We start from the raw sequence: 21,313 nt of genomic DNA, 5'->3' as shown, positions 1-21,313 counted from the left end.
ATGTCACTTCTATTTAATGTCACTTCATTAATTGGAGACTCTAAATTGCCCGTAGGTGTGAATGTGAGTGTGGATGGTTGTTTGTTTCTATGTGGCCTGCGATTGGCTGGCAACCAGTTCAGGGTGTACCCCGCCTCCTGCCCGATGACAGCTGGGATAGGCTCCAGCACGCCACTAGTGAGGAGAAGCGACTCAGAAAATGGATGGATGGAACATGCCAGGAATAAAGAACACAAAACAATAGCTTTCCAAAATCGTTGCCATGTTTGCATTTGTCGTGCATCTTTGTTAAATTCATTCTCACTCTATGAAGGGATGATGTCACTCTTTTGAACCGGGTTTTTCCCATACCAGACCTTTACCACTTGATAGAAAAATAGCATAGAAAAATAGCAGAATTGTCATTGAGGCTCATTTGTGTCACATAATAAGCTTTGTTTGTCAGCCTTTTTTCCCACCTAAACACACAGTGGCATCAAACAACCTGATTAGTTTAGCACTGTCCCCTGTGTCATTTTACATGAGTCACAACCATATGACTCAGTGCATCAGTGATTCAAGAAAATGAGCTGCAACAACAATTCCACACACTGATGATGGTTTGAAAACTGAAAATGTCACTGGGCTTGGCTAAATCTGTGGTTGTTTTTCCAACTCCTGCTAAACCATTTTTAATGATATGGCTTATGATTACTGTTGAAATTAGTTTGGAGGATCTGAGAGATGCAGTGCTAAGTTGAGCATGCACTGTACAATTCCAACACACACCTAATCGCCTGTGGGAAATAAAGCTATCGATTGAAGTGTTCACACTGTACAGACCGACTGAGAGCCACGACTTGACCACTGACCGACCATGTTTGGGTCGTTTGTACCATGTGTTTCAACTGCTGTTGACTGTACAAACATTACAACAAGACCCTGTTCCAGATAATTCTACAAATAAAACATTCAACAGAGTAGCATGCTTCTCTTTTTGTGTGTGTGTGTTCTTTCATCTGCAACACCACCATTCATAACATGGTTCTAGTCGACTGTCCACTTTGCACAGGCATGGAGAAAGACTCAAAGTTCGGAAAATCAAATCTTAACTTTGAAATTAATGTCTCTTTGAAGAGACAACGCTCGATGGATCAATGACAATGCTGCCACTTTCGGGTAAAATCACCTAAAAAAGACAAAGGAAAATTGGAGTAGCTACCAGTCATAATGCACAACAATCGACGCCAAAGACTTGAAATTAGCCCATTGTTATTGCCGGAGAATTGCTTACCTGAGGGTGAACATCTGCACTGACGAAAGCATCGACAGAGCCAGGAAAGCAGATACAGTTTCTCTCTGTCGGATAGGTTTGGAGGGCACCATGACCAAAAAGTTACTGTCCAGTTTCAGTTCCAATAGTGGCTGAAAGAGCCTGACGCTCCCAATGCGTTGCATTGGTGTATGCCCCCCAGAATAGCCCCTCGGACCATGCTGCTCCGTACGGATAGTGTTGCCTTTCCGGGAGTCCTCGGCATTGCAGTGCCCAGTGTTGGTGGTTTGAACTATGTAGTAGAGCTCCACAGGAGTGCCTTGAGCCTGCTCGGATACCCTCTGCCTACCTGGCCTGACACTGGGTGGGCTGAACCAGCTAGCAAGAGGCGCCAGCTCAGCAACACAAATCCCCAGTTCACCTTTCAGCCTGCATGTCCCCTGCACCTCTTGAGTCTCATGGAATGCAAACATCCTGATGCAGGGCAGCTTTTGGATGGCGCTGTAATCATCCCAGTCCCTCCCTGCGATATAGAACAACACTTGGACTTTTGGCCAGCTGGGGTGAATCCTCTCATTGATGATGTAAGTATGAACCTTCCAGTTAAATGTAAAGAGCGGTGACAATGGCGGGGATGTTGGCACTGATGATAATGTGAAAGTGGGCGTATTGAATGGCCCAGGTTGGGTCTGGAGCATCTCCAGCGGGACAGGTTGCTGTACAGACAGTGGCCCGTAACTAGCGTTGACAAAGGGCATCTGCCGAGCCTGGTGGATGAAGAAGGACTCTGTACGGGCCTGAAGGCTGGAATTCCTCATTAAATCCTGGTTTGTCTCCTGTAGGAAGAAAGCTGACTCAGCATTAAGGATCCGGTAGCTGACAGGCAGATAGATTGGCATTGGGTTGTACCTCTGCAGGCCCTCCAGGATCGCCTTGCTGTCCACCACTGAAACAGAGAGTAGACACAGCAGAAAAAGAGAAGTTATCTATTGCTCCTTTGTTTCATTAACTGAACGTGATAAGATTATACAAGAAACCCACGGAAATGATTTTACAGGCCTTTTACCTGAAAGAGACATTTTCTAAACCTTATCAACAAAGCTCCAGTCAGGCATGAAATTAAGTAGAATATGAGAAAGGGAAAATAACAAGCGACCTTGCAAGGAGCTATTCACAGCTCCCGTAACATTTACATGCATTCCTTGAAAAATTAGGCCATCATACTGTTCATCAATTCTATTGAATAATGTTAAATAGTCAGTTGGATCCATTTTAAAAAAGATAATTTTCCTGGGGTGCAGCATTTAAATATTTCAACTCAGTTTAAGACGCTTGCATCCACTATCCTAATCCTTCTCATTACTGAATGCTAAAGCAACGTGAAGTTGTTGTTTTGTTTCTCAATCTCAATTTCTCTTTCTTCCTGTTTTCTCCCCCAATCTCTTCATTGCAATCACGAATTAAGACTTGGCTACAAAACAATGGTCAGATTATGCATGGTTCCCAATATCTTAAAATTATTGTGTTTGCACAGGAAATGTGATCTACATAGAAAGACAGTCTATTATTTTCCCACAGTGCAACATAGAAAGGAAACACAGAACTGATTAAAATACAATCTGTGGAGAAGCAGTTTGGAGAAGATCCATAGGCGAGATAAAAAAAACCTTTTCCACTCAGGATTTCTAATTAGCTGGAGCATATAAAATGTGGTAGTTTGACGGATACCAGCAAATGCATTTTTTATTCTAAAGCAGACATACTGTGCCAGTATGTCCATCGACATCATGAGGAAACCCAATGTTTCCATGTATTTCTTTTTGCAAACCCACACCACCACCTCTTCTCCAGCCATCATGCTTTAGATATTGACTGACAAACTAAAAAGTCACTAAAAGAGTTTTCCCAATGTCTAAGAATCAACATGATTCATTAGGAGAGTAACTGCTCCGTCCACCAGGCTATTCAAGAGTTCACTGTGGTCCATCTATAACTTAAGCAGACTACTTCCTGTCTTTTCCAGCAATGGAGCCAAATGGGCTTCTCCGTGGATCAATTACAGAATAAATATCTCAACTTTCTGCATCTGTTTAACTTGCAATTCTAGACGTAATGGGCCAGCCAAGACTTTTTCTGGTCTATTACACTGGTCAGGCCTCGGATTGAAGTTTGGCTGGCAAGAAAAAAAAGCTAATTTATTTCCCAATAAATGTACAAATAATGAGAATATGGCCTTCATCTTAGCCACTGCTTTGAAAATGCTATTGGCTTTTTGCATGATAAACAAGCCCCGAGCAGAACCTAATTACAGACCTCCCATTCAATAAAAGAATATGCATCAGTAATACATGTCAGGCGTGACTGACAAAGCCATTTAAATAATAGGCATGAATCATAAACACAAATTATCTGAATTAATTTGGAATCTTTTTCAATCTGTATTCATGCCATGCTCTTTCTTCTAACTACTCATTAAAGTACATCCCCAATGGGTAGGTGTAACCAGGAGATTAAAAAGACTTTCAGTCAGACAGTACTCAGTGAGTAATGGGAGTTTAGAGTTTGATGCCCCTGATTTGAAAGATGACAAAACGGGGCTCAATGTCAAGGGAGCAAGCGGGTGTCGTTGGTGCTGGATCATACTTGTGGTGCTGGGAGATTATTTCCCAGTCGCTCCGTTTCTCTGGCGGATGTGACACACTGTCCTAGTTTCTACTTACTATGAAACCGATGAGACGAAAGACCTCTTTACAGTTGGAAAGGATTCAAAACAATTGTAACTCCAGATTTTGTCTATTTTATGACACCGCTAGGGTTGTTATAAACAACACTAGCTAAGCCAGTGTGATTTGCAACTGTGAGTTATCCTTGGATTTCATGTCAGTAGCTACTGTAATTGTAAATCATGTATGCAACCAGACTGCTTCTGAAAATGAAAAAGAAAATGATTTGTGGAGATAAATTAACCCCCTGTGGTAAATCTCGGTTGCAAAACTCTTGTGAGGAGAGGCTTGCTGGGTACTGACAACGCCCAGTACGCAGGCAGAAGAGTACGAAGACTATCTACGAGTAGTATTATATATTGTTTCCCAGATGTTGCGTTCAGAATTTAATGTGTACATACATAATCCACCATGGGACGAAATACAAGGGCATGTTGTTGTTCCAACTTTCGGCTTGTCCTATCAGGGGTCGCCACAGCGAGAGTATAAATTTGTGTATGTGTCCTTTTTTTTTGTGTCCTTTTGTCCATTTTCTATACCATGCGTATCCTCACTAGGGTCGAAGGTTAGCTGAAGCCTATCCCAGCTGACTTTGGGTGAAAAGCGAGGTACACCCTGGAGTAGTTGCGAGCCAGTCACTTGAGCAAATATAGACAAACAACCATTCACCCTCACATACAAAACAATTTTAAGGCTTCAATTAACCAAATAAATATTTTTGGGGAAAAGTACAAGGAAGTTGGAGTATCGGCGAAAACCCACACGAGCACAGGAAGGCCAGAGCCAAGATTCAAAACCCTAAATCTCAAACTGTGAGGCAGACGTGTTCAACACTAGTCTACAATTTTACCCTTCATTTGATCAATTTTAAATATTTTTTTCTTAGAGCCACCAACCTCGAAACCTTGAGGTTAATGTGCTAATCACTCATCCCAATATGCCACCTGATAACCTTAAAACAATTGAAATCACATGTTGTGATCATTTTTTGGGGATTGTTTTGTTTCTTAACAATGCTTGTAACACATATCTTGAATAATCTTTCCCCATTTAAATGAAGAGAAATGCAATTGATCTGTTCCAGCCTTCCAAAAAAAAAAATAAGTACAATACATTTTTTGTTTGTGTCACTACATAATATTGTACATTATAAAAAACAATAACATAATTAAATAGAATAAAGAATTAAACTACTTGTGCATCATGATGAACTCATTGTGATTGTGTAGCTCCTTCCACTTGTGGGCAGTATAATATATACATACAGATGTAAATGGCAACAGAAGAGATGGTCACAATTCCTCAGTAAACTGCAGTAATAGTTGTTTTTCGCAGAGGATAAAGAATGTATCCCTGAATATTGTTATATTGTCTACATGTGTTGCACAACCTTTTTTTCAAATGTCATGTTGCTTTAACAGTTAAAACACTGGGACATTGATGCTATTCATAAGCCCATCTATGTCATTTTGCACTGTTGGTTAGCATTTAGCTAAGCAGTCTTTCTTAAGGCAAAGCTATGAGTGTTAAGGTTGATGAGTTGAGTCCACTGCCACCATACAGCACTCTTATCTCAAGACTGTGCTTGCACGTCAAAGCAAAAAAATAAATAAAGAACCGCTTATACTGTATTTCAAACAACTCATCAGTCAGGTCGTTCGTATCTGTGTTGAGCTTCAAATCCAATCACCTGTTCTCCTCCCTTGTGACAAAAGAAGAATTTTCATCCTCTCATCTTGCCTTGTATAATCCCGTCTTTATCCTGCACCATGTGCGCGTATTTACGAGCACTCCCCCCTCATCGAACATTTTAAGTTGTGCCAACTTTCCTTAACACATTCGCCAAACATATTTGGTTTAATCAGATACGCGTGATCGAGGTGAGGGCACGGAAGCGAGTAAGAGGAAACTTAGGTTATTGAAATTGGACAGCGTGAAGATTTGATGAGAGAAACATACGATGCGTACATCGCTCATGCCTCGAGCGATCGCTCAACAATTAAGACTTGTTTTCTTGTCACGACAACACAACCGTGGCAGAACGGTTCATTGCTCACTGGTTGTGAGTCATATGTTTATGCTGTTTCCCAGGAAATAACCTGAAGTAGTCTCAGGAATTAGAAATCTATGTATTTTCCTATTAAGAACAATATCAGCTTCAATAACAATCGAGGCAATTAACTCATTCACTGCCATCCATTTTCAAAGCATTTTCCCATAGTGCCACCCATTTTTGAGCAATTAAAGGTAAATTTCAACTATTTCGGTGGTCCTATTTCAGCTGGACTCAGCATTTTGACAACTTTATTTTTGGGGAAAGCAGGTCACATTGGTACTTAAATAAGACATATGGTGTTTGTTGTTGATTTTCCCAAATGGTAGCTTTATTTCCTGTTCAGAAATACCCCAGGGGACCTTTGAGTCATGCTCCTCAGTTGCGCCTCCGTCACTCAGTTTGAAAGGTAACGTTTTCACATTACTAAGCTCAGAAAAGTGTAATTTCGGGGTATGTTGTGGCTCCTGGAAAAATGAAAAACATTTAGGTTATATATAAATATCAACAGCTGATCACACAAAATGCCGTCGGCAAAGTCTAACTTTTCACTTTTACAAGGTGCTAACTTTACAACCTTGGAAGCATCTTAACATATCAATGCACAGCATTATACTCTGGTTGGCGTTCCACAAGAATAAAAACACACAGGGACACTAATCACTCGACGAGCCCATCGAATGCACCCTGACACAGCGAGAGTGCCGCGGCGGAGCCGAACGTCCAATCCCAGCAGGAGGTTAATCGGATCCCATAAAAGCAAGGCACACTTCATCTTTCATCACCAGGCAACACATTTATGCAGAGATCAATAGGCGGAATCATATTTTCCCTTTCAGAGAAATGAGGGAAAATTAAGTGATGTGACCAGACCAATAGGGATGAAGGATGCATCAACCTATCCCAGCAATCGATCAGTTAAATCCATTGCCTCAGGTTGTTGTTTTCTTTCAGAAATTTGAACTGAGAAGAAACTGGAACTCTTGCTGATAATTTGATGATATTTAACTTAATGGTGAATAACCTGTGGAAGACTAAACAAAAGACATGTTTCTTGTTTTGAAATTTTTTGACTGAGGGTTCTGGTTTTATAAAGTATCATTTTTCAATATCTTTGATCACCTACGAGGGTCCTCAATTTACAATAAAGCGGCATTACTATAGAGGCGCCATTGCCTGTTAGTCGAAGCGCACTGTTACCCTTTCCTGTAATGGAGTCATTATTACTTAAATATTTGTATGAAAAACACTTGTAGGCCTTTATATAAATCAATCAAATGAAAAACAGTAAGCACGACGGTAACTGATGCATGCGTTCTTGTGCCGTATGAGGAAGTATTCTTATGCCACTACATAAACTAGTTCATTGTGCACCGTTTTTAACCTCAAAACGCCCTAAGTCGTAAAGCTTGGATGTCGTCCAGAAGGTTGGTGATTAAAAAAACTTAAATGAAAATTAAAATTTACTTCCTGCACCATTTAGTAGTGATCAGCTAAGCAAGAAAATGTCAACATTTAACCGTAAGACAGTTTTCATCATCACTGGACTTCAATATATTGTTTTATTGTTGTCATATTCTATTTATTATTGTCATAAGACGACACAATTCTAGTTTGTCAACAATGACACTGACTTTTCTTGATGCAGATGGTTGTTTAATGCAGCTTGATTAAAAAAAACAAAAACTGATGGGAATGTCGATGTTGCTACAAACTGTCAGTTTATAGAGTTACTCAAAAGATAACCGCTGCTGAATAACACTTCTATTCCTCCTCCTCGACAGTCTCCTTGGAATGAAAATGATCTCAAAGGCAGAGTGGGGAGTAAAAAGAAGAAGGAAAAAAAAAAAAGTTAAACCTCCCTATTGGGTGTTAGTTATGCCAAACTTGGGAAGACTTGCAGCTGCTTCCAGCCATCTCTTGCAGTTTCCCACTGCTCGTTCTGCATCATGTTAGCCCACTGGGGGTTACCCGGCAACGGCGCTTGCAGAGGAAAGCTTTCTCCCTTAAAGACACATTGGGGACATTGAATGGCCTTTTTATGCCGGTTCAGCCCATCGCCGGTGGCCGCAGTGTGTGCGCACATTATACAGTGTCAGGGTGACAGGAGGTGAATGGCGGCGTAGGGATTCACAATAGAGCCATAGGTTGTTTAGATGGAATGAGCTATGAGACGAGAGCTCTTGAACGAAATGCCGCTAAATGTGCCGGGCGGAGCAGAGGAGCAGTTAGGCTCGCAATCAGAGCACCCAAAGGGCTAATCGAAGGCAACACTTTTAACTATGCAGACCCATTTAACACCTTAGAGTACCTTGGAGAACTTATCAATGTGACTAGCTCCTTACCTCCCCAGTTAATACTGTCCTTTAAAATGATTCAAACAAACAGTGTGACAGTGATGGACGATGCAACGAGGCTGCTTAGATGGAGGGAGTCTTGTGTCATAAATAATAATGACTCCCTGTGTGCGCAAAATTCCTATCCAAGTGAATCCGGTTCACCTGTTCCATACGCTGGGGATGTTTTTTGGGGTTTTTTTTTGTGCAAATGTAATTCAACCGGAGTTGGTGAGTATAAAGCAATGAGTAGGCAAAAAGGAGAAAGGTGAGCAATGGCTTGGCATTTGCATCACGGTTGCGCAGTAAGAAAGTCAATAGACTTTGGACATCGGCCACTTCCTTTAAATAATGCAAACCTTTGGTTTTTCATTTGGTTCAGACGAGAGGCTGGGCGGGAGTTCTATTTGATTGCTTACTATGAAAAACAACACACGCAAAAGAAAGGAATGCATAGTCAATTTAATTTTCGACAATCTGATTCCACAAGAGTTTTCTTATACTATTTTTTTATTAGGCAGCCAAACAAGCCTAAAGCAACTTCCCACCGCCAAATAATGTGGGGGTCACAAATAAGATGATGATTCCGCATTTAACTGGGCAACTTGGCTACAGAAATTCAAAGCCTATAAATCACCGTATGAAGTCCCAATTTTGAGTCGTCAAACATGCACAATTCTTGAATGTGGGAGGAACCCACAGTACGAGCGGGGAAAAAAACAACGTGCGCTTGGGAAGAGCATACAAACACTGCATTGATATTTTCTTTGTTTTTATTTTCTTATACATGGTCCACTTGTGTGCACTGTTTGTTTGTATGTGGAGTGTACTTGAATGTGTGTATTGCTGCTGCCAACAATGTGAATTTCCCCATTGTGGGATAAGTAAAGGCATATCTGAGCTTATACTGAAATCTGCATAATTCCCAATTGACACATTGACCCACCTGATTTTGACGTGGCGGCACGGTGACTGACTGGTTAGCACATCTGCCTCACAGTTCTGGGGACCGGGGTTCAAATCCCGGCCCCGCCTGTGTGGAGTTTGCATGTTCTCCCCGTGCTTGAGTGGGTTTTCTCCGGGCACTACGGTTTCCTCCCACATCTCAAAACCAATGCGTGGTAGGTTGATTGAGGACTCTAAATTGCGCGTAGGTGTGAATGTGATTGCGAATGGTTGTTTGTTTCTATGTGCCCTGTGATTGGCTGCCGACTGGTTCAGGGTGTACCCCGCCTCCCGCCCCAAGATAGCTGTGATAGGCTCCAGCAGCCCGCGACACTCGTGAGGAAAAGCGGTACAGAAAATGGATGGGTGGATGGATGATTTTGACCTGCCTGTAGAAATATGAATCATTTTAACAATGATGCACCTTTATCAATCATAAGTACCACCTAAAAAAAGACTTACCTCTCCAACTACCACCATAATAACCAACAAAATAGTCCCGTAGACCCAAGTGTTTGTCAAAAATGAGTTTTATGTTTTACTCCAAGAAAAGTGTATTTAATATAATAAATAAATAATATATATAAACACTGTAATGTTTCACACAGTTTGAACATTTGAGTTAGTGATTCGTTCGTGCACCACTAGAGGGAACCTGCGTACTATGGTACTCGCACCATACTTTGAGAATCACTTTCTAACGGTATAATATTCATCGTCGAAGGTTTGTCAGTCGTTGGTTTAACAAAAGAAACTAAGGACGACGGGGTGTTGTCTTGACAGTGTTGTAAATGTTGGCTGTCTAATAATAGTAATAAAACACTTTTTCATTTTTTTTTTTTAAGATGGCCGACTGAAACTGTGCCGTCAGGAGATAAAAACACGAAATGCGATGATATTTTGGGTGCACGTTCAAGCAAATTCAGCCAGTTTATCCATAAAACACGGCCATTTGTTCTAGAGTTGCCCCAAAAAGGCCAAACCACGGCTAATAAAACGTGGAGCCTGCAAAAACTCGAACAAGTATGCATGTTGTTAGTAGTGCTTCTGACACAGATATACTGCAGCATGTTGATCGGCAGCACCGGAAGAAAGATGCACACCGGCGCCTAGAACGTGGTGCTTAAAAGCGCGGAACAGAAGCGCCTGGTCTACCACGGCCCACGGGAAGTCAAAAGGCACACAACAGCACCAGCTCGGGTAAAGAACAGAGAGTCATTTCACTGCTGCTCAGAAAACTGAAATTAGTTGAACTCTGAGGCTCCTCCTGCGGCAAGCGTAACTCACGGCACACATTTCTTTATCCACATCTTTTCCCCCCCATAAAAAATGCGCCATGGAGATTTGTGTGTCTTTTAGTGAGCTTGCCGATTGGGGAATATGAAGAAAATGGAAATTGCGCTGCCAGAAAAAAAGGCTGTTGATCATACCATTTCAATGATGGGGTGCCAGATTTTGTCACAGAAAATGCATGCAAAGTTTAGTCACACAGGAACCTCATGATCACTTTGGGTTTTGCAGCGGGGGTGAAAACATCCAGATACAAATTGTGTTTTTCAACACAGAGGCACGATTTGAAAACCTGTTTCGCTTTCACACACTGGTGATTCTAATGCTGTATGTCAAAGGCAGGAACAACCAAGATAACCTGTTTTTTCAACAAAATAGAATAACACATCTGTTAAAACCAAGGATTGAGAGTCACTTATTTCATATCCTTGTGGGTTGAGCAGCTATGATATTTTACCTCCTTGTTTCGAGTTCACACAGTCTAATTGGGCCACACTTCAAAATAACAGGTAGTGGAAAATAGAGAGAATAATGACAGAGAGGTAACGAAAAGTTCAGTCGAGACACAAGTTTCAATAATTATCTGTTTCAAGTTGATGTGACGAAGAAGTTCCATTTATTAGTGGGAAAAGTGGCCTATTAAATTAGAATATTGGTGATTAAACCTGTAGCCTTCTGGTTAAGAAACAAATACTCAATAACCTGAGTTTACGCACTCCACTGTTGTTGACCATCACAACTCGTTATGTCCGCTTCTATGGTGATCTCTTGTTAAAACGATAAACCTTTTACTGTGTCCAATAAGAGTTTATGGTCTCCAACAGTAGTAACAAGTGTTTTTCCAATTCAGCCTGACTTTCTATTAAATAAATCTAGGCCGTTTGGCGTGAAGTGGACATTCAAGATAGCCATGCCCTAACGCGAGGCCGCCGCTCGCTCCACACTGTCACCCAAAGGCAATCACGTCCAGTTCCCGAAAGCCAACATGGCAGCTGTCAAAAAATTTCAAATGCTAGACTTTCAAAGTGTCAACACAATGTTGCGAAGGTGAAAAAATTACTGCTGCAGGATATTTGAGCACTAAGTAAGAGCACAGTCTGGAAATGCGGTAACGCTTTCAGTAACTGAAATTTCAAGACCTTTACTTTTGTAAAGGTTGTTACATCCAGTTTATATTTATTGAAAGAGAGCGAGAGAGAGAGAGAGAGAAAGAGGAATGTTTGTTCTTCTCTTGTCAATGCAAAGGCCGCAAAGTTGAGCTTTTTACCACAAGCAGCCAATTAAATTTTTAATGCTGAGGCCGGGTGCATTTTTGAATATACGCTTTAATCTAAAAGTCGTAAACTTCTGCAGTTTGTTTGCTTGAGCGGTGATGTTGCTTTGTTTATTTATTTCCACATCCAATTTGAACTCTGCGACTGGTTGCTGCTCCAGCTGTTAATCATCCCGATGCCATCTCGTTCGCTCTCTCGGTTCACTACTTTATCTCTTGGGGGGTATCAGGGGTGTACTTTTGTGTGTGTTCACATTAACACACTAATGGTATTAAAATGGGCATAGACAGTTGTAGTAAGAAGAACGAATGTCCTGGCCTATGGTTGACCGCAACTGCTAATGAGCAGCGGCATAACGTGGGTTTCCACTATTATGACCCCTACGCCGGTAACACCCTCACAGTACATTCTACCAGTTCATTATTTCATTCATGGTAAATACACTACTTAAAACATGATGCCCCAAAATGTGTCGTTAATGTGTGTTTCATCTCAAAATGAATTAATAACTACATATGCTATGTAGATAGACCAATAATTTCAGTAAATTTATTCCAGCAAGTACTGCCAAACACTAAGACTCCTCAAATTAAGTAAATAATGAATATATTTTTAAAGATTTTTTTTTTTTCTAGTGTTTTATGCATAAGTCAAAATGATTCTGTGACATGGTTGAAGTCTGACATCTATGCGGTTTTGTCGATCAAATGCAAAAGTCAACTAACGGCATTAGGCTTGCAAAACGGGTGGATTGGAAATCGCTGACATTGTGAGTTTTGTCCACTAATATTCAAGTACCCGCCCACTTTACGGTTGGTACCCGCCCACTCCACTCAGCTGAACGGCAACACGGCATTTCCGGGTTTTAAGCGAACTAGACTCAGCCGCTGCCAGGCCATGAATACATAAATACAGTCTGTAAAGTATACACGTTGGGTTTTACAACAATACTTACTATTTACTTACGATACGATACTACACTTACTATGATCTCACAGTGAATGAAATAGGGAAGCTTGCGGTCATTTTCGCCAGCGATGATCATCGCGGCAGGTCAATTCCAATGAATGGGAGTGGATGACAAGAATAACCTCAAAAAATCCCCCTCTCTTTTTTATTTTCATCCAGGTTCACTTTTATGTCACATCACCTATTAGTGGGCCAACAATCCGACGCTTGGTGGATTGTCCATCACAATGATAGTAACGGGGACGGGCTGACTGCTCGTCATCCCAATTGCCAGACGTAATGGCATTATCAAGTATTGGTACTCAGTATCATCAAGTACTCAAATATAAGTACTTTTTTTTTTTATAGTTGGTCTTTTTTTTTTATACTTGGTCTGAAAAATGTGGTATTGGTGCATCCCTAATAGATTTATGAATGTGCCAAATACAAATAAGACATTAGTAAACAATCAGAATAATAAAACATTTAAATAACAGTATTGAAATCTGCATTAATTCAATTTTGCAATTGAAATTTTGAATTTGTCCTGTCCCACTCAATTTAAATAATTTATGTTAATTCCCTTTGAACTGTTATTGTGTTATAATAATAATGATACGCTATATTTTAATTGGCGCTGTCAGACAGGTACACACATGCTGGTACACCGCACATCACAGCTGTTTTCTAATATTTTTTGAAACTCTAGCGAAAAAAAAATTTTTTTTCTTAACCCATGTGGCCACCCTGCGCCCTTAATGAGCAGACTTATGCTTCCCCTCTTGATTTTTCTCTATCAGCAGGTGCACAAGCACATTTGTTCCACCGTGCATTAGTATTCATATCATGTGTTTGGGTGTCCGGCAAGCTGAGTGGGCTCTTAAGAGAAAAGCACTCGGTTGATGAGAAACAGATCAATATCTAAGCAGCCTGTTATCGTCCACATCCAAACTGGCAACCCCGTAAGATTCTCGCTGCAATGATAACGACCTCTCCAAAACACAGACGCGTGACAAGTCGACTGTTATGTAAGCGGCGATGTTTATTGTGTACACAGTGATTATGCCTAATGGCAAAAAAAAAAAACGCAAATTCAAGCAACACAAAAAAAAAAAAGTGCTTCATCAATAGCTGCAGTTGATAAAAGGCTAAAAAGGCACAGATTCAATTGAGACTTGGGATTTAACAACCCAGCTGAGCCGGACAGTGGCTCCCTTGACCACTACTGAGCTCCTATTTGGTTTTATATTCTCACTTGTGCTGCAAGAGCCATCAAAGATAAAAGCACGGTCGGTCTTTGTCACACCGAGACAACGGTCATGAAATGTTAACAGCTTGAAGCGCCCGCCTCATGCTGGAGAAGAAGAACGTCTCGCAGAGTAGGACTCACCTTCAGCTTTTTGGAGCAAATGAAATGCAAAAGTCAACCTGTAAATGGAACGATGTTTGCACTGTGACCTTTAATATAAGAAGCTATACAAGCATGCCTTTCTGCTTTAGCGAATTCTTTAATACTAAAACAAAATGTATTCTTGTTTTGTACCCCCAAAAAAAATGTAAATTTAAAATATGGAACATTGGAAGTCTTCTATGAAAGAAATTTAGAGCCCGCTCGCCCAGGGCCAATCTCCAAATAATATTATTACAAATGATAATGCCAAATAAATCCCCTCCACTTCTCATTTTCCTCAGGCTGAGCGGAACCTGCTAGCTCTCTGTGGGGGGGAGCAGCGAATTTATCGATGGGACCCCAAGAGAACTTTGACAACATGTCAAAACTACCTAAACTGTCTGGAACATAGGGAAGAAGAAAAAAACTCCTCTCTTAGCACATCTGTACAACACTAGTAATAGCCGTTCTACGCAGATGATAATTGATATATGAATGTGAGTACTGTTAAATTGCCAGTCTACATGTTTTTGCTGTGTTGTTTGTTTTCAAGCCATTGCTTAAAGCACCACAGCAAAAAATGCTAAATAGCATGAGCATTAAGTTAGCGGAATGAAAGGCTAAGCTATGGTTGTTTTAAATACACAGTTTAATTGTCTTTGTTTTATGTTTAGTTTGACAGTAAACTTCAAGTGTGGCATTAAACAGCTTGAAGCGTCTTTTTTGATGAATGGTTCAATATTTGCCAAACTGCTGCTTATTGTGAAATGTGTTGAGTTCACCGCCAACACACGGTACTCGAATGTCAAATCTGCGCTTGCAAGACAAGGCAAAAAAATCTGCTAAACGATGGCTCGTATCTCGGAAAACTCAGTTCGTATCTCAAGGCACCACTGTAATTGTTTTAAAACGCGTGTTATGTTCAGTGTTAAAGTACACATTAACATTATTAATACTCTATAACTTCACATACGCACATATTTAACTGCAATTTATGGCTTATTTGCATCTGATAATCAATTTCACTCAAATTGACTGTAATAATAATATATAATAATCTACTATGCATATCAGAAAAAATACATTGTAGATTATAAACACATAGTAGACAACATGTATCGATTAGGTTTTTCTTTGTTTTTTGGAGGAATAATTTTTTAAATAATAGCTGTAAAGTATGGCATTCTTGACATTTGGGTTATGTCAACAAAAGATGTGTTAAGATACCTCAGAACCGTTTTAAAAGTGTGAAAAAAATGCATAATATTTGTCCTTTAATTGTTATGTTTAAATGGTATCCTGTTTGGTTACAATTATGTCTAGTATGTAATTTGTAAACTTTCCAGGCGAAAGGTATTCAAAGTGATCGTAAACAACCCAGGAACAAGAAGTGATGTTTTAAAAGTTAACTTCAGCACTGCTGGGTGGGTGCTGATTTTAATCACGCTTCCCGCTTCCCAAGCAGCCGTCCGTCTTGGCAGATGAATGTCTGTCAACGGCTCCAGAACTCTGGCCCGGAATATCAGCAAGGACACTGTTCACAGTTGAGTAATCTCTCCAGGGCTCTCATTCGCAACTCAGTGCCAGCATGAACTCATTTCTGAGCCACAGGATGTTTCTGGCTCCTTCTTCACGATGAGATGAGATACCTTCAAAGGTCACAGTGTCGCCCATATGAGGGAAGAGCATGTGTATCTGTTTGTAGTGTGTGCGCACAGGCTAGTGTAAGCCTCAAACATGGGTCCTAACTCGTTTTTGTGTCCATGTGGAGGCCATCAAATACCTTGGAACATAAGATGGTCGTGCTTTATAGGATTTATGCGTGTGCGCGCCACATCTGAGCTCAATTCCCTCCCCATCCCCCCTGCTGAGAGCAGCGGGGCCCCGGTTTGAGCAGCACGCACTCCTGCACACATTGCTCAGTAGCTTGGGTATGAAGCAAAACAGTGGGCAGATCAACGCATGGGAGAAAAGCGCCAAAATATGCCTGCTCAGAAAACTTCATTTGAATTTAAATCAGACAATGTGAATGTGAATTTGACAAAAATCTATTTGCATCACATGAGGACAAGTGAGCACGCTAGTTGCTAGACTAACCATTTTTTTTTTTTTTTCACGGAAACAGGAGAGAGGTTTCAAAACACATTTACATACACTTCCCTAATGCTTATACTGGCATGATTTAGATTATCGTTTTTAAAAAAAATCATAATTATAACATTTGTCAAGTTCTAATTAGTTTTTTTTCATCCACCACCTTCATGTTTTAACCTGTAATTATAGTCTTCTAAGCGCTCGGTGGGCGACAAATGCTGTAAACACAGTCCCTCTTATTTTCACCTTCTTAGATAATGAGGCAGCTCGCTTGGTTAAGTGTCTTACACCCGGCACACGCTACCAGTAGGTGAGTGTTCACTCAGAATAAACCAATCTTTGATGTATGAATAAACAGTGGAGTAGCATGGAAGTCTGTGGTGTGGCGCAAAAGAAAAAAGAAGAAAAAATATATATACACTAGCGGGGGTGGGGATGGTTGGTGGTTGGAGTAGTAGCAGTAGTGTAAGTGATAGTAGTAGCAATGGTGGTGCTAGCGGTTTTAGTGTTAGTAGTAGTCGTGGTTTTTGTGATGTAGAACTGGTAGTAGAGTCAACCCCTACATATTTGCGGCCCAGCATTTGCAAATTCACATATTCAGATATATACTGTAGATACATCATCTATAGACATACATCTTGGTGCCAAGGAACTATGTGGAAGGGAGTTGCAGAGCTTCATTTAGAAAAGAGAAGTGCTTTGCTGCCATCTGTAGGCAATTATATACCTTTTAGGGAGGGTGTGTTACTCGTGGCTTTTCACTGTTCACTGTTATTGAACTCAGGCCAAGGCAATAGAACTATTACTTTTCTCCCATCTTGTGGCATCATGGTGCCAAGGAACTATGTTGATGTGAGTTGAGGAGCGCCATTTACGTAGAAAAAAGTAGTGCTTTGCCACCATCTTGTGGCATCTATAGGAATTACAAACCTTTTCGGGGCGCCTCAAATACTTGTATGCTAACACGAATATGCATTTTTGCTAGTCACTGTTTTGTTCTCAGTCCAAAGCAATAAAAGTACTGTAATATATAAACAGTGTCTAGCATATCAGTGGCAAAGGCTAATATTTGAGCGAGTAACTTCAGTTGACAAAGACTAAAATTAGAGGTAATTGACAATTTAAGCTACATTAAGATCGAACAGGAGCTACAATTAAGTGTGTCATTAGTGTAGAAAGAAATGTGAAAATGTAATTCATGCACAGGTTTTCCTTGCCTTTCATGGGATGCTTTGTCACATAAAAATTACATTACTTTTGCTTTTGAGCTAGATTGAGTCAGGCCACACCAAATGACATTTACAAATATGCATGGTTTGAGTTTCATTGCTCTTTTGAATAAATGTTTATAACTTTCCACTCCACCACTTATACAGCTGACACTTAATTAAAGCCATTTCAATTCATTTCGCTTAGTGTAATTTTTTTAATTCATCTAAAAAATTTTAAAAAATGAAGTTTGCATTTTAAAATAAAGGTCAATCATGGAGCTCACACAGTGTTGGTAAAACATCGCTCTGCATTCTTATAATTACAGTATTTTTTTCAAAATTAACTTTTCTATTCCAGCTGTCTCTCATGCACTTTTAATTCTGGCTGCCTTTCCTCTATGGAGAAAGTCGATTCCCTCGGCGTCACATCACAGGGACTCAGACACTGCAGTTCAACTCTCAGAGAAAACAAAAGAATACACAGAAGAAGAAAAAAAACACTTCACACGTTTCCACCCAATGCCCTATTGTGAGTTTCTTAAAGAGAAACATCACAGACATAACTGTAAAATCAGCATGTCAACAAGCAAATACAAAAGACAATGGCGGACACGCAAACACACCAACACCGCAGGATCACCGGGGGAGTTCAAACACATCGCCGTGCGGCACGCTGGGAGGAAGCGCACAGCGGCTGTCTCGGTTGCCGTCACGGTCAGCTGCCTTCCCCGCTGCGCTCCCTTCGCAGCGAGTTCCCAATCTACATGCGTCAATATTTACGGGGCGCCAAAGGAGACGCTCCCCACAAGCCTCCCAAAGACAACCATCTCACTTGCAACCTGCTGCCTGGCTAATTAGACACATTTGTCTTCCATTTAGCCAGGCTTCAAGGAATCAGGGCACACTTACGGCATCTTTCATTCTGAGTTTCAGTCAACATCGTTGACGCCAGAGCGTTTATTTAGTCGATCACAAGGAAACATGGCGCAGGCCTTGTCGCTGTGTGTTTCGTCTTGTCATTAACCGGCGGCTGATAGTTATGCTTTTATTCCCACAATGTTTGTTTTGCTTGCATGTTACACATATACTGCACATCCGTACATACTGTACATCCAGTTTCTACACGGCCAAAATAGGGTCACGGGTGAGCCGGGTACACTCTGAATTGGCTACCATTCACGTTCACACCGAACAATATGGACAAAAAAAAATACAATCGGCGACTCCCTGCAACACATCAGGCAATTGATCCTCGCACATGTAAAACGACTTGCTGCAACAGAAAAACGCTGCCGAGACCCTACTATGTCTGGAAACAATGTTTTTAGGCTCCACATACAGTATTCAGAACATGGAAATTCCTCACTGGTCACTGTGCTTACACATACAGAACTAATCAATTCCACGTAGTTCCAACCAATGGTGGGAAGTATTGAAGTACCATAATTTCACGTGTATAATGCACATTTTTTTCCCCACAAAAATTGTCAAAAGTCAATAGTGTGCATAATACATAGGTATAGGGGAAATTGAAAAAAAAATCTTTCACATTTGATAAATGTATACCGCCATCTAGAGGTTATGAAATAGGTCAATATGCCACTGCCACCCCGGGGTTATGAAAAAGGTGTAGCCTTCACCTTTATTCCAATATGATGTATGACTGCATATATGTACAGTTGTGCTCATAAGTTTATATACCCTGGTAGAAATTGAGATTTTTTTTTTTAAATATGATTGATGACTGAACAAAAAACATTATTTATGGTTATGTTTTGTTTAATGATAGTACTTTTCTGAACTGCTTGACAGTTTATTTTGAATCCCATTAAAACAAAATTAAATGTGGTTTGCCTGGCCTGTCATGTTTTCTTCAAAGAATTGTACACACCTTGAAAATTCTGCCCGGGTAGTCAAACATATGAGCACAACTGTGTGTTTTCTCATTTACTAAATAAAAGTAGGGCTGTGAATTTCAAAATAAGAGCAAGTAAATACAAATAAAATATTACTGTGTTCAAATAACGTGCTTAACTTTAGAATAATTCTTTGAAAATTTGAACACAATACATATAATACTTAATGCTTTGATCATATGGGTAGAAGCAAAATCATGCATTGTAAAAATACATTATAACTAGGTAGAAGGGTTTTCCAGAATTTTGATGTCAACAATGGGGGTGCGTATTATACATGGGTGTGCATTGTTGTCATGAACGGAACAGAGGATAGGACCCAAAAATGCCCGACTCCAAAAGAAATAGACAGTTTCAAAAAGAGAGGTTTGATATACGGGCAGAGGTCGGTACACAGGCAGGCAATCTAAAAAATGCAACAGTATCCAAAAACGTGAGGCAAAAAGGCGAGGTCGATAATCGGAACAGGGTCTAGTCTTACTGTGAGTCTGTGACGAGGAAACAAGGAATGCTGGAACGCGACGACAAGGTACAACAAACTGGCGATGAGAAAGAATGAGACACGAGGTTAAATGCAAGGGGTAATTAGGGTGAACGAGGCACAGGTGGTGAGGATGCTCTCAGGAGCAGGTGTGTATGAAACAGGGGGAAGACAAAAACCGGAACACACACCCAGGACAATTATACATGAGAAATTATGGTACAAATACTCTCTTTTGTTGATTTTTCAGGTATAATTTTTCTTACAGCTTTTTACATTCAATTCGATTCGATTCAATTCAACGTATTTAGGATAACCCCCTTGAGATGCAGTTTAAGAGGATATGGAGCCGTATACTGAACGATGAACTGTTTCAAATATGGTGGAACATGTAAGTGGATGCATTTAAGGAGAAACAAAACCCAGTGAAATTGACACCTGGATTTAGGAGGAACCCAGTTGAGAGCCTCATACGTGAGACAGTGATGGGTTCTGAATGGACATTTCAAAACAAATATGCATAAAGAGTTATTTCAAATTTTGAGAGGTTTGAGGACATAGTCAGTGGTATTTTGATCAACAACATCAGCGCAAGGTATTTAAATACATTAACTCTCTAGTGTCGTTTCAGCCCTAAAATGAATTCAACTCAGGGGAGTGTGATAACATGTTGTACCAAATACCATAAAACATGATTTTTTTTTTCATGTTTTGAACTACATTGCACATCTGAAATCTACCTGAAATTTTATCTAATCTTTATTTGATCCCTTATTCATGACTTTGTTCAGTACAAGAAAAGCAAAATAGTTGCAAAGTTTAGTTGCAAATCCTTGTGGCTTCGTCATTGTGAGGCTCTTATAATACATGATAAAAAGATGTAATACTACTAAAAATTTATTGATCTCTGTCAGCATCTGCCATCTGAAGAAACCTTGACTACAATATGCCTTGCGGGAGAGACAATTCTACAGTTTGTATTCTAAATTTGCCATTAGTTTGTACTATATGTCAAAACTTGACAGGAAGCTTGTCTACAGTATGTCTGCTGAAACATTTATATGCAGCAAACATGCTGGAATGTCCTTGAGAAGAGCAGAAAATGGAAAACTGAGCTCCACCCGCGTTTTCCATGTGCTTTTCAATACATTTGCAAGCCATAATGTGTCGCAAGTTGTCCGCCTGAAAGAGCGCACTTGTCACCACGCATTCCTTTCACTTTCATTCATTTCACCTGTGTTCACACCAGGTTTTTTTCTTGCTGCGTTCCCATCACAGAGTTTACCGCTTCACACTGTGGCTGACAGATACAATCTGACATGTTTCAAAACATCTTGTCGGTGTGCCATGTCAAAGTCTGTCGTCCAGAACGTGCTCATGGTACGGGATAATGTGCCATA

General features: G+C 40.4%; 1 protein-coding gene across 1 annotated transcript in view; it reads right to left on the bottom strand.

Annotated features, from left to right (window-relative positions):
* The window catches only part of si:dkey-112m2.1 (transmembrane protein 132C), a 150,090-nt gene that overhangs the window by 94,742 nt on the left and 34,035 nt on the right, over positions 1 to 21,313 (bottom strand). The window contains exon 3 of the mRNA XM_061698408.1: positions 1,274 to 2,198. Within this exon, the coding sequence (XP_061554392.1) occupies positions 1,274 to 2,198 (925 nt within the window). The remainder of the gene's footprint in view (positions 1 to 1,273; positions 2,199 to 21,313) is intronic.

This window comes from Phycodurus eques, chromosome 15 (assembly GCF_024500275.1).
Source record: "Phycodurus eques isolate BA_2022a chromosome 15, UOR_Pequ_1.1, whole genome shotgun sequence".
Taxonomy (NCBI): domain Eukaryota; kingdom Metazoa; phylum Chordata; class Actinopteri; order Syngnathiformes; family Syngnathidae; genus Phycodurus; species Phycodurus eques.
Note: the sequence above shows the minus strand (reverse complement) of the source record. Positions and strands in the feature narration are given on the sequence as shown.